Below are 19,064 nucleotides of genomic sequence, written 5' to 3' on the forward strand. Positions count from 1 at the left end.
CTTGTGCACTTACAGGTTGAATGTTCCTGGGTAAGCTTGCTATGCCCTCCTTGAAAATAGGGATCACTGAGAGATGGTTAAGCCAGGTACAAGGACAGACATTTTGTAAAGTCAGCACAAACAGGAGTGACTGATACTGAGTCTGTTTCTTATCAACTGCCTGCTCTTTTGGAGACTGATAAGCATCATGTTGTTATTTTTACCTAACCAGGTTTCCAAAGGAAAGAGGTTTGTGTTATTTCTTTCTGACTTTTCCTTTCTGCTCTCCCTTATAAACAGTTGTCCAGTTTTAACCAAATTGAACAGATTATGATGTTCAATGATGTTAAGTTCCTGGTGAAAGAGGTAAGACCCTGAGTTTATGTGCAGTTAATACAGGGATTCCTAATGCTTCAGGTATGAGATTTTCCATGTTACAATTTTTCATGGAAATAGCTGCTGTATTTTCATGTTCGACAGATAGTCAAAAAGCCAATCAAAAATATAAGGAAAAATAGCATTGTGCCACAATCCATTAGTGTTTCTTTCTCTTGGGTACTAGACTGTGCAGCTCTTCTCCTCAGACATTAAAAAATACATTAAAAAGCAGCATTAGGAATTATTTAGAGGAATCTATTCACACTTTTTATGAACAATTGTGTAAACCTGAGATTATCATCCTAGAAGAGAGAGCTAAGGGGGGATATGGCAGAAGTCAATGAAGTGTTGTGGAGGGGCAAGAGAATCTTATAGCTCATGGATTCTTTTTTTCCAAGCAGTAGGGAAAATTGAAGTAGTGCTATGGAAGAAGGTAGATTCAGAGCAAAATAGAAAAGAATGTTCTTTAATGTATGCTTAAACTGTAGGACTCCTTGCTACAGGCTGGTTCCTCAAAGTTTGCAGGGCTTAAATGGGATGTTAGTGCAGATTTGTGGCAGAGAAAAATCTGTTGAGGGTTACTTCATGTTTAGCAACATCCTCTGCCCCAAAAAGTCTTTGATTTGTAATTGGGAGTGGGAGAGCACAGGCGGCGTCTTGGGTAGCTTCTGTGTTCCTGCTTCCTGAGAGGAGTGGGATATTAGCAGGGATACTTGGGCCCCTCCTTTCCCCTAAGCCTACAAGGGCTCTTCTTACCTGAAACTGCAGTTTGAGGAGAGGAGAGATTTCTTGCTTGTGGCTGTGCTAAAGGAAAAGCAGAGAAAGCCTAGTCCTTATCTGTATGGCTTATCTGGTGGGTTGACCATCCAGTACATATCTGTGGCCAGTCAGTCCACCCCAGGTTCCAAATCAGCCCCAGTGCCTTCTCCCTGTTGTTTAGCCAGCAGATACAGAATGAGACACAGGGAAGAAGGCTGGGGTGAAGAGTTGCAGGCAAAAGTACTGAGCTGTGCATGCAGGATGCAGAAAGGAGTGGAATGAATAGAAGGGGGCATCTGTGTTTGTAGGTGGGGAACAAAGGATAGGTTTTGTATGGAATGAACAGCTGTTTGTCAGTCACAGTCCAGCTTTAGACTTTTACAATGAGATTTAGAAAGCTGAAACAGAAACTGTACAAGGAAAATTTGAAATATTACAAAGCACTTGTCAGAGAAGTACTGTCTTGTGAAAGTCTTATAACTTGTCCAGAAGGATTTGAGTTTCTGACTTTCTCTTCCAGCTGTGTTTCTTCTTGATGGCAAGGTACAGAATGATAGGCATTTTCCAAATGCTGTAATGTTTCTTAAACTTCAGGTCCTTGCAGCAGAAAAGAGAAGCCATTTCCTTCGCAGGCATTGCCATTCTAAATAACAGATACTCACTTTACATGCTGAGCAATTGCTGGACTAGGAGCATATCCAGAGGTTTATTTTCCTGTGTTAATCAAGGAAAAATGGATGTACTTTTTAGTAGATGTTTCCTTTACAAGATGGGGTAATTGGTGTTTCACTTGCTGAGTGTTTAAACTCTGTAGCCAATATGAAGCAGATACAACCTCCTTCTCGTGGCCAGCTGTGCAAGTTGCTATGGGAACTCGGTGGGGACTATCTGCAGATTACTGCTCTGGGGACCACACCTGGCTTATTTGCATCCAATTTAAGTTGGGGAAAATTCAGGAGAAGAAAAGAGGAGTGTAGACTTGCTGGTAGGCAGGCAAAAAAGGGCTTGTCATTTTGAGACGGTCACATTGGATGGAAAAGATGCTCGATTCACGCTTCTCGCAGGCTCATGCAGGGTTCTGAATTTTGTAGTCTTTTTTCATGCATTTCGCCAGTTTTGTGAGGCTTGTTGGGAATGTCACAGAGGATGTCTTTAAATTTTATTATTGCCTCTAACTTACTTAAATCCCAGAGAATTTGCTAACTTTCTCTGCATTTTTAATGAGTAATCTCTCTGTGATGGTGAGGGATTGTGAAAGCAATGTGGAATACAGGTCCTTCTCTTAAAATGGCATGTTAGATCAACTCAGTGCAGTATTAAAATGTCAGTGCAATATTGGGTGTTGCTGGAGAGCTTAGCTTGAGGGTTTTTTCCTGAATACTGAATTGCTCTTCTTTCAGTGGTGACTGACTTCCTAAGAAGGCTGGGGAATGATTTTCATTCAAGTCAGCACCAGTGGTCAGTTGGCAGCTCTTGGGCTGTTTGTGGCTGGATTTTTGGGGATGATTGTATCCTGGCACTTAAGGGCTTTACTTTTTTCTTGCTTGTTCAGTCTCACTATAGCAACTTGCTTTTTGATCGAGACTGGACAAAAGTGATGAAAACAGCACCGTATGCTGACTCGTTCTTTATGCTGTTTCTTCTACTGGGTTGGCTCTGTCTTGGTACCTTTCTGTAGGAAAACAGAACATATAAACCATTTTCAGAACAGTAGGCTTAGAAGCTTTGAGAAATCTGAGAGCACTACCTTATTTTAAAAAAAATAATATAAACATATTATATGTACCATATATAATATAGTATGTATGTTTCATATAAAACACAAAATATGTATAAATATACAAAAGTATGTATGTTGCTATATCAACCATATATTTTATATGAAAAATTCTGAGGGTTAATGGGTGGTTGCTTGTAAACAGTTTCAGTTCTGATCTGTTGTTAATGTCACCAGAGCTGTGGTGTCCCTTGAGAATTCCAGTTTTCAGCCTGGAGTGATGCTCTAGACCAATTTACAGGGGTTTTATGTAGAGGTCTCAGACATTTATGAGGTGTACTTGTTTAATTTCTTTAGATCGGTCAACTATGACATCTTAGGGTTGCTAGTCATGATTTTTAAATTCTTCTGTGAATTTGGGGTTTAGTGCTCTAAGCTGGGTCTGTGCTAAGCTACTTAGTGGTGTAATTGTTACTCTGCCGCTGCTTCTGTCAGTCAACAACTCCCTGTTTTCTTTACTTTCAAAACCTTGTGATTCTAATGCCTTCTTCAACACATCTGATGAAAGTAAGTGATTATACAGTTAAGTTTTACGGTGTAGGAATCACATTTGCATTTTTGAGCATGGAAATAGCATGTGTGAGACCAGAAATCAAAGCATTCTCCAGACTGGCATTGGAGGGGTGTGTGCATATATAAGTGTACTGATTGATACAACTTGTCAGCATTAGGGCTGAGACTCAGTGTCCCAAAAAGGAAATAAACAGTTGTGAGATTTTAATTTCTTCTGTTTGTCACACAAGTTTGCATGACAGAATTCATAACATGGATGTGTAACGTAGGAGCAGACTGAAGCTGTAGACAGTAAGAGTTTTCAGGCAATATTCCTGCTGAAACCATCTTTCCCATTTGTTTGTTTCTGCGTCCTTGTTGCCTTTGTGCTTCAACAGGGTAAACATTTCTCCTCTTGGGTTAAAAAACAGATTTGGGTTAGTATTTCTCCCTGCAGTTGGAGTAGTTTTAAGACAGACCAACTCTTGTGCAGTTGTGTAAGAGGCAGCAGGGCAGCAATGCTGCTTTTGCTGCTTGGCATTCATGGTCTATGGCCATGGTACTGTCAGGGCCCTAAATTGAGTGTCCTGGTTTTAACTTTTGATTTCTCTGTGAAAACAGTGAAATATGCACATATGAGACTTGTGTTTTATTGAGGAATGGGCAACTAAGAATTTGAGTGTTCTGGGCATCACTTCTAAAAATTCTTAGTTAGGCCTTTTTTCAGTTGGCTTCTTTTACTCTGTAATTTTTTGAGTAGAACATGATTTTTTTTTTTTTTGAGAGAGGATTCTGAACCTGTCAGCCTAACAGTTCCAATCAAGTTACAAAAAGTGAGGCAGTGTGGAAAAGTTTACCTCTTCTCTGATTTGCTGGAGAAATAAACAAGACATTCCTGTCTTCAGTGGTGTGTCCATGAGCCTGCAAATAAAATGTGCATGTCTTCCCACCAGATGCTCTGCAAACACAGCCACAGGTGTCAGTCATGCTGCCTGCCTTTCAGCATTGCTTCTAGTAAACCCCTTCTTGTGGTTATTTCCTGGAAAAGCTGACCAATGCCTTTTCTGCTTTAGCACAGCATAGGTGCTAAAGTGGGTAAAACCGGGCTTGTGAACATTTCCTGGAAAAGCTCATGTAGGTCGTACTTCATATGTGTAGTTACACTGTGGTTTTCACTTTCTGCTGTTCCTAAATTATTGTAAATTAAAGACCCAGGTGCCCAAGCACTGAGCATTTTTTTTTTCCCCTGGCTGATAGCAAATACAGTCTTACGTTAGCTCTGAGCAGCCAAAATGATAGATACTTGGATATGTGTGCTGATGGATGGAATCAGTGTCTGCAGTGTGAATAACTCTGTTTCTTTCTTCAGATCTTGCATCTGGCAATTTTTTGTTCAATTTGTAACATACAAAGCAGCTTGTCTGGAATTTGGCCTTTTCCTCTTTGGAGATCAAATAATTTAAGCTTCAGAAAGAAGCATTCTCATGACATGTCTTGTGGTTCCTACAGGTGTTAATAGTGTCTGGATCAGTGTGCTGAGGGCATTAAAGCAATATCCTTCCTCGGATTTGAGATAGTTATTAAGGGAGAGAGAGCAAAAGCAGTTCCTGCAAAGCGTGAGCACAACAGCCATGCAACTTCAATTCATATGATGAACTGCAGAGATTTTGCATGTGCTTTTTGCCATTAATTTGTTTGTCAAACACTCTAATTAACTAACTAGAGCTAAATACTATCTGGGCTGTTGATCTTGAATCGAGTTGGCTCTAGCAGGACTCATTGTAAGCTTAAACCCGTGACTTTGATTTATGTATTTTGAGAGTGACCTGTAGTGTAGTTAATGACAAGTGGTGTGGAGGCTCTGGGATTTGAGCAGTGCTGTGTGGTTAAGTCATACACTGAATTAGTCTCTTCTTTATGGAGCCCCTGTTCATCAGGCTAGACTAGTAATTGCTACTTTGGCAAAGTGGAGAACAGGGAAACTGCATGTTTTGCATAAGGCATTATGTTTTGATTTACAGGTTTGTAATAATGAGTTTGAAAATAATGTTTTTAAGCTTTGAGGGCCTGTCCTGTTATGTGAGTGGACACAGGGAGGTAAAATTAGTGCTTTTGGAATGCACATACAGTGATGCTTCTGGAGTGTAATAGTTCATACAGCTGCTAAAACAAACATTTCTGTTCAATATTTGAGCTTGGCATAAGTACCCTTCATATGTTGGCAAGTCAATTGTGTTGTGATTTGCATATTAGATAATATTTGTTTTTCTGAACTGTTTGGTGTTTTTAGTGTGTATTGCAACAACAATTTGAAACTAGAAGTATTTATGCCACCTTCATTGCTTGGTGTTCTGGTAGCATGAACTGCATTTACCTTTCCCATTCAAATGTGTGCACAATTTCAGTAGCCCTTGCATGTGTGGAAGACATGTTCCCATAAATGTCATTTGTGGGAACAAATTACCCCAGTTTAGGTTCAGGAGGATTGGCTGGTGTTCCCTGCCAGGGGAAGTTGGGGGTCCCCCCATTCCTTATGGGGGCTGATGCCTGATGGTGCTCCAGGTTCTCCAGCTGCCCCAAGCTGCAGCATCTATAAACATTTGCACGCTTTTCATGAGGTTGGTTTTGGGTTTTGTTTGTTTTTTTTAAAGGAAAGGGGAGTTGGGAAGGAGGGGGAGATAATACGGTCTTTTTTTATTTTCCTCAGTGCCACTATAACATAGACCTGCATCCTTAAATTGTCCCATTTTTTCTAATTCTGATAAATGTTGAAGTTTTACTGATCTTGTTCTCCAGCCCTCCCTTGTGTTTTGTTCATGTAATTTCACATCAGTCTTCTTTTCAGAATTATTTTGTCCTGCAGTCCTTTTTTGAAAAGCAATGTGAGACATGCAAATCCTGTCAAAGCAGTAAAATACCAGAGGTGTTTACTAATAGACAATATACATCTACCCAAGATGTTCAGTACTTGTCAGTGTGAAGTATTTTAGATCTGACAAATTTTAAAAAGGAGAGCGAGACCCACATAAGTGGGCAAAAATTCAAAACAGGTGTTTCCCATACAGTATTCACATTTTAAGAAACTTGTGTGTGTTTTTTAAAAAAATCCTGCTTAAGTTTGCATAGTACTTTTCATGTACAAGTTTACTAGAACAATGAATATGTAACGGTGTTGAATCATACCTCACGTGTGGTGGAATCAGCATGATTTGTTCATTTTCTATGCTAACTTCAAGTTAAATTGGAAGGACGTGAATGCCCTGCAGACAATAAAATGTGCTAATGTGCAACAGCTCTGTGGCAGGTGGAACATGCTAGTTAAACAACACAAATTGGTTTTCAAAGGTGTGACACTTCGGGTTGGTTTTTGAATTAAGTTCTTGGAGTCAGCACTTACGATGCATGTAAATAAACAAAAAACACCCAAAACAACACAAAAGAGAAAAGGTCTCAAGCCATTATGAAATAGACATGAAAACCGTGAAAACATAATAAGAATGGAACACAAGAGCTTAATTCACATGAAAAGACCTAATGTTTGCTGCTCTTCAAAATATTCCATCATTTCTAAGTAAACGTTATGACAATAACATTTGTTATTGTCAACAAGGGTTGACTGCACTGGATCTGTATCCTTTGCTATTGAAAAGAAAACATTCAACAGGATGAAAGAAAAACTTTTATGTAGATGTAATATGGATGCTTTCTAATGTGCCATGGCTTTTAGGCAGTAAGGGTAGGACAAAAGTGTTTGGATGTTGCACCAGAATGACAGAATTAGCTGTGAGTTTCAAATAATGCTCAGCTTGCTTGTGAAAGTTATAATTCTCTAGTTTTTGAATAATAGTGTTTATTTTCTCTTGTTGTATCACTGCTCCTCTTTTTTCTTCCCTCCTTGTGTGGTGGTATTGTAAATTTGTCACAAACACAGTTTTCTTTCTATGAAAAAAAAGACTTAATCCATGGTAGTTTCTGCCTTCTGTGGACAAAAATAAGTTGAGGCATAAAACAAACAAACCCTTTTATATTAATGTATCAGGTGTTTATGAGTATCCACTGTCCTGCACTGCTAAGATAAATTAGCATTCCTGCTTAGCTGTCCACATGCTTAATTTCCTTCAAAAATGTGCACAAAGGAATGTTGAAAGGCATTTTGTGTGGTTGGAAGTTTTAAAGGATAGTTATGATTTGAGTTTGTGAGAAGTAAAATTAGATGTAGACTAAAATTCCAATTCATAGCAATTGCCTAATGACTGGTAATTCTAAAGCAGGCCAATTTTATTTGACTTTTCCAGACAACTACTCTTTGGCTTTCAGAGCAAACTTACCAATTTTCAGATAAAATCAATTCTGTTAGCCAAAGTCAAAGGTGGTGACTAAAATTAGAGCTTAGTTTGCAGCCGTAGCTATGAACAGGCTGCTGTCTGTCTGTAATTACTGTAAGAAGATTGTGCCAACTTTAGTAACAGTTTATTTTGTTGAAGTATGTGATTTTTACTATTTTTTTAAAATAGCACATTGGAGTTCTGTTTGTTGAAATATTTGTTAGGTTTCATTTGGCCTGTGGGATGGAGACTTGGAAGTGTCTTGAGTTAAAATGTAGTGCCTTCAAGATAAAATGTCCTAGGCAGTCAAACGCAAATGAAGGCAGCATGCTAATGTTGCAGTTAACACTGTATTTCCTTTCCCTGTATTTTGTATTCCATTTGTATGTATTCCTTTGCACTCCACTCCAAGTACACTGTTTAAAAGGGAAATGGTAGATTGGCTTATCGGGTAATCTCATCAGAAAGTGTGGCCCTGAAGTTTCCAAAGGTGATGCTTGTCACTGAGCTGGATAGGGGCAGAAATTTCTTACCTGTCACGGAGGGCATGTAGTAAATGACATTTTACTAATATATGGAAACACATCCAAATAAAAAACCCAAGAGTTGCATAGTCTGCGGGTAAAAATGATGTTTCCTTTCCAAAAACTGAGTTATTAAGGAATCAGGTATAAGGAAAGTGACACATTCATGGGACAAACTGCAAAAGGAAAACATCCATTTGAAATGGGAAGGTATGGAAGATACATAGAAAGTGAAAAAAAGAAGGAAATGGGGTAGAAAGTCTCCTGAAATGTTAATCTGCAGGTTCCAATGTGTTTGGCTGAAGAAAATCTACCTTTGTCATACCTGGCTCTGTGTTAGTTCCTTTGGTTTTAAGGAAGAGTTTGAATAGGATTATGGGGGGAAAAATCATTAGTGTAAAAACTGTAGAATTGGGTGAAGAGGAGAGACACATTTTTTGAGATATCTGTAGTTGCATGGGATGTGGAGAGCTTTTTACTTATCACAAGGCACACCACTTTCTCTTCTTAGTGGTGTCTTTGGAGGAAAAATGTAACTTTGGGCACAAAGCCCAAACATGAGTACCAGAAGTATGTCTTTGGTTCAGGGTGTTAAGTAACTTCTGACATAAGATGCCATAAAGAAAAGAATGGGCAGTGTTGTGGCAGAACCTAAAGAGAACATTAATATATTCCACCACTGGTTTTGGAGCAGGTTGATAATGCACCATTCCTCCCCAAATATTTTCCTTCTTGTGCCTTCAGGCCTCCTTCAGAAGCCTTCCAGGTAAGGAAATAGTTGCAGTAGTGGGGCATAAATGAAACAGCAGGACGTTTTCTTGCCAAAAATAAAGAAGTTGGATGCCTTCTACTATGCACACTATAGGGGCAGCAGGGGTGCGGAGCAGCCCTGGACACATCAGGACCCTCTCTCACCTCTTGGTTGGGCTCTACTTCTTCCTGGGTTTCTCCATCCTCTGCAGCCTCAAGTGACAGGAAGGCCGTGGCAGGGCCAGGCAGCCTTTGGAGCACCCCTACAGTTGTGGCAGAATGGAGTGTCACCAGTGGCATGGGAGTGTCCCCTGCACCCACACAGCTGGCAGACACCATGTGCGAGGTCTCCTTCTCAGGCTGTGACACTTCCCCTCGGCTGGAGTGACCTTCAGAGCTGGGATGTGACCAGCAGGCTCCACGTGCAGGCCCTGCTCCATGCGACCTTCAGCCACAGAGCCGGCACAGTCCGCGGCTGTGCTGTGGCCTCTGCACGTGAGACCTGCAGACAGTGTGTGACCACTGGATACTGTATGGGGCTCTGCTCTGCAGGCTGTGATGTGCCACGAGTGTGATCTTGCAGTCACGGGGTAGGGGCTTCACAGACCCTTGACATGACCCCTACGGGAATATGATCTGCAGGCACAGTGCCTGACAGGTAAGTGCAGTTTGTGGGCTCTGGCCTGGGACGTGTCCCCTCTGTTGGCATTGCTGTTTGACCTGGGTGGGAACCATAGCAGAGATTAAAAGGCTGTCAATGGCAAATTTAAACAAACAAACACAAAAAAACCAAAGCAAAACAAAAAGTGGATGCCCCATCCCTGGAAGTGTTCATGGCCGGCTGGGTGGGGCTTTGAGCAACCTGCTCTAGTGAAAGGTATCCCTGCCCAGGGCAGGCGGGTTGGAGCTGCATGATCATTAAGGTTCCTTCCAATCCATTCTATGATTCCATAAACTTAGATAAAAGGTAAGATAATAAAATCGTCAAAGAATGAAGTGGTCACTGAAAGAACAGTTTGGTATGGATTTTTTTGTGGTGTTTGGTTGGCTGGTTGGTTTGGGGTAGTTTTTTGTTTATTTGTCTTCTTTTTTTGGCCAGTTGTTGGTTTGACAGGTCAACACAGAAGTTTTTATTTCAGTTAGGCTACTAGTGGATGTTGCAGCTCCAGTGAAGATTTGTGTGGGGTTGATGTTGGTGAGGCAGATCATCCATGGCCACACGTGCCTGATTCTAACAGTCACTTCCTGCGCTCTTGGTGCTGCACCTGTGTTCCACCAGCCCAACACGCTCTGGTTTGAGGAGAACACTGCTGTCCTGCTCTGCTGCTGCCTCAGCTCAGCCACGTGCTTTGTGAAGTACTTGGTTTGTTACACCATTTGTGTCCAGGATCTTCCAACAAAGCAAATGGATTATCTCCCAGTGCACTCCAAAAGCGCACGTGCAGGAGTGAAGTTTACTGCAGGTCTGTGAACTATGAAGATGTGCCTCAGAGGTCTCAGTGGGACATGTGAATGAGTAGAAAACCAAGTTGGAAACAAGGTATTAGGGAAACCTATTCAGCGCACGCAGTTGTTTCCCTGTAGTAGGGAGCACCTTCTCCTTCTCTTCTTGCAATCTTTTTCAAGTGTAGATCACTCATGTTAAATATATAGCTGGGAACATCTTGTGTTAAGTAGAGATATGAACCTGAACAGAAGAAGAGGTCAAGCGTGGAAATAAATTCCAGTCAGTACTGGATGATTGAGAAGTCCCTTTTCTCTCACTCCCTCTTGTTTGGAGAGGCGGTGCTTGAATTCACTTCAGAAATGAGGAGAAGAAAAGTACAGCTAGGGTATTTTTAAAGGAAAAAAAGGAGAAAAACAACTTACTCTTTAAATTCACATTAGCACCTGGAAGTGGGTGGCTCTACCCTGTAATCATCTCTATCATCATATTACCTTATCCCGATCAGAATATGGAATAATAAATTTTGAGATGTCCACATCACACTTGCATTTTTATATAAATGTTCTTGCTGTTTAGGACACAAATGTTTGAGTGGCAAACAAACTATTTGAAATGGTTTAATACAGCCTCATAGTTAGTCCACCTACTTCTTTGGACCACTTTTGGAAAAGAAGTTTGATTTCTCCAGAGACCAAAGCCTCTTCGGAGTTCTGCAGTGCTCCAGCATACTTTGTGGTCACAGCAGCAAGCGCGTTCTGGTTACCACTGAGTGGTTCAAAGATGCAACGTGGGTGTGACGTGCCCCTTTCAAAAACCATCGCTCTGCAATAAGCTTTCTTTAGCCATATTGTGTACATGTTTGAAGGGATTAGTAATAGATTTTTGTTTTTTCTTGGAAGTCATTGGAAAGCAAAAGACTAAATCTATTTTGATTTCACCCGGGATAGATTAATGGGTGTCAAATGTTACACAATACTTGACATATCCACTGCTGTTAAGTTGGCCGTGGCAAAGGGATTACCCGATAATGAATCACCAAGCTCTTTAGCCGTTTAAAGGGAGTCGTGCCGCTTCCTTGCCCTGGTAGGACTCTCTTCCCTGCCCGGGACCTTCCTGTGACAGTGCGTGTTCAGATGTGGAAAACTCCACGCAGATGTGCAAGCACCGGTTTGACAGTTTTGTGTTCGGCTTCTACCTTGCTAATTGTTTTCGTGGGATTATTTGGATTGTGTAGAAAGCTTTTTCCAAATCCCCTTTATTACTGAAGTTATTGTTGCCAGCAGGAATAAGATTAAAGGTGCTTAAGTCTGTAGAGTTGTTTCTAATTTGTACGTGTCATTTCAGTGGCATTTGAACAGAACTCTGTCTCTTCCCCTCCCTGCTCCCCTGTGGTACTGTGCTTGAGTTAGGGCTGAGAAGCCAAGCTATTGGAAGAAAATTCATTTTGTTCCCTAATTATTATGCTGGCACTCGGGAGATAATTTTTCCCTTCATGCACTGCCAATTAATATGCAAATGAGCTGATAAATATTTATACCGTGATTTAAATTATGCAGGGAGCGCTTTCAGTGTACTCTGCAAATGAATTGTTCATGGACTTCAAAGTGCTGGCTGCTGTGCTAACGAGAGGAGATTTGCATAAGGCCCTAATCAGGCGCATACTGATTAAGCTTCATTATGGAAACTGCCAGCTGCAATCTTTGTTTCTATTTTATTACAAAAAGGGGAACTTTTCACGCTTCAGTCGCCTTGACAATGTCAGACACAGCTAGTAGGAGAGACTAAAACTCCACACAGCAACTGAAGTTTCCCTGTTCAGTTGAAGATTGCTATGGTGTAACTGAAGTTGTATTTCTCCCCCCACCTCCCCACTCCCTTTCGTGTTCGGTCAGAGCAGTAGTGTAGATTTGATAGAAATTGCCATTCTCCCGTTCCTTGGACTATCTGAACCTGTAGAGGATACCACAGCAATGCTGGACTGCAGCGACTACGTTCTAGGTGGGTACCAGCTCAGCTCTTTCTTACCGACACCGAGGCTGTGAGATTGACTATGCATAGTGGCTTAATCACATATGCAGAAGGTATTTGTGGGGCTGAAGCTCACCAGTGAATCGGCAGCAAGTAGCTGCCTGATAGATGGATAGCTAGATCTGTACCAGGGAAATACATGCTTTGGTTTGTTTGTTTTCCTCTTTTCCCTCGCTCCAGGAGAATTCGTTTCCTCTGCACAGACTTGGGTGATGCTAATACAGACCTTTTGCTTTTAGGGTTTCAGTCTGAGAAGCATTTGGCTTCTAACAAACACTGGACTTGACTTGCATATCTGTGTGTTATGAATTTTAAAGCATTAAAATGAATGAGAGGGAGCCTAAGTGTTGAAAGAATTTAGTAACTGTACTGAGCCATTCCACAACAGAATGTATGTTATGTCTGTGTATTTTTAATATAGCAAGGTTCTTCGTGTGTAATAGAAAATAAGGGGGAGTGCACAGCGGTTGCCATTGATACCGTTGCAAGCTGTGCTTAAGGTTACTGGGATAATATATTTCCTGCGCTGAGATTCCATCAGGACTGCAGAACAGACATGCCATAATTTCTTCTTCGTGTCTTTTAAAGTTATTTATAGTAATGGATCATATCAATTTTACAGTAGTTTTTATTTATTTTCAAGGCTTTTCCCCTGAAGCTCAATGTGTGTGTGTGTATGTGTGTGTATATATATATATATATATATATATTTGTATTTATTATACTTTCCATTCCATCATATAAGTTCATGTAAGAACTTAAATCTCTAAGTAAAAGAATATATTTTTGGATGGTAAATTTTAAAGCAGATGTTTGAGTATGTCTGTTTCTGAATATGATGTGGTTTTTGAAAATTAATTTCTAAATAATTCTTGGCATGTTTTCCCTCACATTAAACGTTGTTTTTTCCATGCACATAAATGAATTATTTTTGCAGTTGCAAATGGAGTATTAGGCAGTTCCACTTTAAAGGGTGAAAGGAAACAGTTAATGGTATATACCATGCTAAGATTTTCTTTGCTTTACCAGCTGTGTACAGTTCTTGTTACGCTTCAGGTTGGTCAGGTGTCCACTGCTTCTTTATCCTGAATGCCTTTGGAAATGTTCCTGAGGGTGTGGGAAAGGCTGGCACAGCACTGCCTGGCGACACCTCAACCCTGCTAGCAGAGTAGCAGTGTGGAATGTATTCACTCCTAAGAGTTTGATTTCAATCATGCACCTGCTGCTTTCGATCCTTCCTTCTGGGGAGTTTGTTTTTAGATAATGTTGGCAGAAGCTGTAGCCCAGGGCCTTTATTTAAAACCCAAGTAAGATCTAAAGGAAGAAGAAAAGGTGAAGGCATTAAGGTTTGGGTTTTTCTAGCCCACTTCATTTGTTTATTCTTTTAAGTTTAAAGCAGAAATTGTATGAGCATGTATAAACCAAGTAGCCTTTTTATTCGACACAGAATGAATGAATCGGTAGGTTGAGTATCCCGCGGATATGAGCCTGTTTTGCTGGTAGCAGTTTTGTGCTTCAGATGTATGTCATACCATTTGCAATGGAAATAGCGGCATTGTTCTTGATGCTTTACATGCAGAAGGCCCACAGATTGAACAAGAAATAGTCAGCTGGTGAAATAATGGATGCTATCCTTCGCTTGAACCTGAGCGCTACCAGAAAGATGTTTCTTCTTCCAACTTGCTGCTTTTTTGTAAAAGCAATGTTTGAGGTCTTTGTTAAGGATGGATCTTTACAATAAAATATTCTTCATTTAGACAAGCTTTTGGTAGTTAAGTAAATTTTGTGTATGTCTAGTACTAGAAAACCTTTTCTGGAAGGATTTATTTTGCAGCATAGCCTGACAGAAAAACGTGTCCTGGCTTGCTTTATGGAAAGAGGTCTGTACAATTACAACTTTGTGCGACTGAGCAAACTTGCTCATCATGCAGGAAGGCTTCTTGTGTGAGCCTCCTCATAGGATGGAACAGTCACTACCTTGCTTGAGTTCTGTGCACAGGACAGCTGTGTCCCCCTCTCCAGGTTTGGTTTGCTTTGCTTGTTCTATCATTACGATCCTGAACCTTGCCTCTAAGACTTCAATCTCTGCAACAAACTAGCAACCCTCTGTTGTTTTTCTAGCAAGAATTTTCTGAAGTAGTTCAGCGACTGGATTCCATGTTTCTGAGAGACAGCCTTCCCAACCCCTGCTCTTCCCTTTTATGGTCAGATGTGTCTTGAGTTCAAGCTATTCTTCTGCTCTGAGCTTAAAAATTACATCCTGTGTCCAATAGCCTCATGAGTTAGCCTGGTTTCCACAACCAGATGTATTTGACTTGTAAGCAAGCACTCTTGACTCATTTTCCTGTTGGATGAGGACTCTGCATGTTTGTGTCCAAAGCAAAGACTCCCATTCGGTGTTCTCTAAAGTTAGATTTCAGTAGCTATCTGTGTGTAAAGGAGTGAACTAATGCTGTTTATCAAATGCATGTTGCCTATAATCCCTCTAAATAAATGTGCTGTTGCCACAACAATAAACTCAATTTAAGGTATATGCAGTGTCCAGATAGAAACACAGATTTGTCAGCAGAGGACCAAGTCAAGAGCAGACATTTCTGTATAGTCAGTGGAACCCATGTTCTGTTTCCAGAGTGTGAATCATGCTATCCAAACACGTAAAATGATAAAACAAGGAGCCTGGATGCAATAGGTTCTATACCTGCAACCTTAGCAGAGCCCCGTTTTTCAAGATTTGTAGCTTGAATGTGCTAAGCAGAGGTTGTGAAAAACAGGGCAAAACTTGCAGCCTTTTGCTGAGGTGTGGGCCAGCAGTTCTCAGCTGCAAAGTTTCTCCTCATTCACTCTCCCTTTTAAAAAGCAGTTTAACACACGTCTGTCTTTATACCAAGGGTAACATTGATAGTCCAGATCTCTTTTACACGTGGCTGAACATTTGAAAGATTTAAGAAGAGGCATAGGAACTTTGAGAAGAGTTGAGGCTCTGGAGAGGTTGTGTTAACTTGTCAGGGGAAGTTTTGTGGTTGTTACAATCCTCTGGATTTTCACGGCTCTATTAGGTTCAACTGCCACAGTTGTTTATGTGGAAAATTATATTAGTTTTAAAAATATTGATCACAGAATCACAGAATGGTTTGGTTTGGAAGGGATCATAAAGATGATCCAGTTTCAACCCTCCAACCCCCCTGCCATGGGCAGGGACACCTTGCACTAGATCAGGTTGCTCAGAACCCCATCCAAACTGACCTTAAAAACTTCCAGGATGGAGCATCCACCATGTCTCTGGGTACCCTGTGCCAGTATCTCACCACCCTCCCAGTAAAGAATTTCTTTCTAATATCCAGTCCAAACTTGCCCTCTTTCAGTTTAAAGCCATGCTCCCCTGTCCTATCACTACATGCCCTTCTAAAAATTCCCTCTTCGGCTCTCTTGCAGGCTTCTTTAGGTACTGGGGGGCTGCTGTAAAGTCTTCATGGAGCCTTCTCCAGGCTCTACAACCCCAACTCTCTCAGCCTTTCCCCATGGCAGGGGTGCTCCAGCCCTCTGATCATCTTGATGGCCTCTGAGCTCACTCCAACAGGTCTCTGTCCTTCCTGGGCACTGGTAGTAGCAGGTGATGGTACATGGCAATAGTCCATCTTCTCATTTCCAGCTTTCATGGACTGCCAAGCACGGAGGTGTCTGGGCATTCTTGGAACTGTCTGTGCTAAAGATGCAGCACAGTTAATGCTGCTCTCCTGTATTCTTCTTCAGCCTATTGGTATTTTGGAAATCACTGCTTTGATGAAAGTACATGGCAGAGGTAACCTTTCAAGCACCTAGCAAGAGAATATCCTGGAGTAAAGGGTTCATTTTAAGCTCATGGAACTTGCTTTCAGCTCATTATGGGAATGGAAGAGTGTGCTTAAGGATTTGCTTACACTTCAGTTTATGAGCTGTTCTGTCTTGAGATTCTTTTTGTAATTTTGGTTTGTGATAATGTGGCACACTGGGGTCGGTGGCAAGGCATGAGGAGGTAATAAGCTGGAAAGCTGATGCTGTACATAGAACATCTGTATAGATTCCTATATAAGGAAACTATATTGTGTCTGCCATCTGGAGAGGCCCTCTGCATTGCACTGTATTCAGCTGACAGGCTTTGAAACCAGGAACAGACTTTTCAATATATTCATCCAGAGGAAGAAAGAAGAGGAATTATTTGATATTTGTATGGTTTTGCATGAATATATAGGAAATATAAAATGACCTAATGTCAGTGACATTCCGGTAAAATAGAAATGCAGTATTAGAAAAATGGCATCCATTTAATTATAATGGCTGAATTTCCTTTCTTTTGTTGGGGTGGGGCAGGGGGAACAAACACAAGAATAATGTAGGCCATGATGGTCAGAGTTAATGTTTTTGAATCTTGATGTAGTCATTGTTCCTTCCTTCCCCCTCCTTTTTTTTTTTCTGTGACTTTCATTGTATTGAAAATTAAGTTCCTACCTATCACTGCCCTCCAGCATGCTGTCTTTTATTCCCTTAATACCACGTTTTCACATATGGGAATAATGTCATAGAAAAATTTGAAATAATATTTATCTGGAAGATTCAGTATTGTGTTCTGGTTTTGGTTGGGGTTTTTTTTGTGTTATAATCTGAATTAGGGTAAAGTACGTAGCAAATTTCTGATGTTCTGTACTTCCCTTGAACAAAAAGCTGTGAATAGATTTGGGGATTTTTTGCTGTATTGTTTTATCTTTCTTTCTGTTTTCTTTCAGACTCAAGAATGAACAATCCGTCAGAAACCAGTAAACCATCGATGGAGAGTGGGGACGGGAACACAGGTAAGAAATGATCTATTGGTGCACAGATATTTTCTGGTGCAGTTGAATGGATATTAAAAGCAAAATATCTTTACTCATTTAGTGGGATTTAAAAAAAAACCACAAAACCAACCAAACAAAAACCTACACCCACTGTTTTTAGAGATTTGGAAATACTTTTGTCATTAACCCTGCTGTATGCAGGGCATTATTCACACCTACTTTACTGGAGCACCACCCACACTTTTTATATAAAACTTCCCTTACCCACTTTTTCTATCTGTAATTTAGTTTCTGATACTACTGAAGCTCTGGTGGCACTAGCTCTCCATAAATAGTCTCATTTTTTCCTGGCAGAGCATACCTTCGGCACTTCTAACTTCATCATTTATTTTTGGGTTGAAATTTTCCCTGGCAGATGTGGGCCACTGCCTGATCTTGTTTCCATTTTAGATTTCATTCAAGCTGTCACAACAGTTCTCAAGAACAAGTTAAATGGAGAAAGCATAATATCCCAAAATTTCAAAAAATGTTAGCCAGCTTTTCTGTAATTTCTTTGTGCCTTAGAACAGAACCTTGAAATCTGGTGGGGAAGAACAGATTTTGTGTCAGAGCCAGTGTGCTTTTTGGCATGTCCTTAAGATGTGACTAAATCCTAAGCCATTGAAGAAGCTTGTTGTGCCACTGTAAGTTAATCGTGCTATCTCATGCTTTAATTCCTTTCTAGAGGTGATATAATGTTCATTCTGAAAGCAAGAGAAATGACAGTTCTGAATGGGAAGTAAGTAGTTTAACCTACCTCAGGATCTTCTCTCAGCTCAGAATAGCGTTTGGGAAGAGAAAATTCTGATGAGAAGGAGCTTGTTGCTTTGAGAGAAGTGTAGTTACCTTGTATGAGGAAAACTAGTTTTCTTCTTCATGGTTCAATAATAAGAGTTTTATTTTAAACTCTGGAGTTGTGATCAAATTAACACAATTTAATTTTCTTTAATCCGAGGGGCTGGAGTTTTTTCTGCCAATGCATGGGGTCAGTGAAAAGGAATTCTGCCTGCTTATTAATGTGTGTTTTGTTCCTGGCATCTTAGGTTTTATAATTGTCATTGTATTTTTAATAGGAAAGGTATCTTTTTTTTTTTTTTTTTTGCACAAAAGTGTTTTATTATGTATTTAATGGTTTAAGATTATATAAAATATTATTTCAAAAACTTACAGGTGGTAAATATTTCATGATCATAAACAGCATCAAGGGAACAATAGTTTTAAATATCCCTGTGGACTCCTTGTAGCTAGAGGATGTGTGTAAACTTCTGAGAAAATACAGATTTCCTCCCCGGTTCCTTGCATGTGCTTTCTCCAGAGTGCATTCCCAACACAATTCTCTCAGTGCAACTTTAGCAGTTTCACCTTAACTGAGCTGGTAAGGAGGAGGATTTGTTTTATTCAAAGGTAGCCAGTCAATTATCACAGGAGCATTGCATCTGCTTCAGCAGAACTCGGCTCTCTCAAGCAAATATTTCATCATTGTGAAGGTGGGGGTCATGGCATAAAATGTAAAGCTTTGTAAAGCTGCATGTAGGTCCTTTCACATTAAAAGGGGATACAAGGACTGTATTTTTATACTCTAATATTAAAGTTAGTTACTACAAAAGTTTGGTTCTGACTGGTGTTTGGAACTTCTGGAATATTGCTTCTTTAGTTTAAATGTTTCCAGTCTTTCCTTCTAGTTTTGTATCCTGATTTTTAAATTACATGAACTAAAGTAATCTAGAATTTTTGAGGACTCTCTGTTCAAAGTCATTG

General features: G+C 40.3%; 1 protein-coding gene across 7 annotated transcripts in view; it reads left to right on the forward strand.

Annotated features, from left to right (window-relative positions):
* The window catches only part of POU2F1 (POU class 2 homeobox 1), a 103,068-nt gene that overhangs the window by 43,604 nt on the left and 40,400 nt on the right, over window positions 1-19,064 (forward strand). For all 7 annotated transcript variants that reach the window (XM_069025209.1, XM_069025219.1, XM_069025252.1 and 4 more), the window contains exon 2: window positions 17,220-17,285. In XM_069025209.1, coding sequence (XP_068881310.1) covers window positions 17,220-17,285 — 66 coding nt within the window. The remainder of the gene's footprint in view (window positions 1-17,219; window positions 17,286-19,064) is intronic.

The sequence above is a fragment of the Aphelocoma coerulescens genome, chromosome 1, assembly GCF_041296385.1.
Source record: "Aphelocoma coerulescens isolate FSJ_1873_10779 chromosome 1, UR_Acoe_1.0, whole genome shotgun sequence".
In the NCBI taxonomy this organism is placed as follows: domain Eukaryota; kingdom Metazoa; phylum Chordata; class Aves; order Passeriformes; family Corvidae; genus Aphelocoma; species Aphelocoma coerulescens.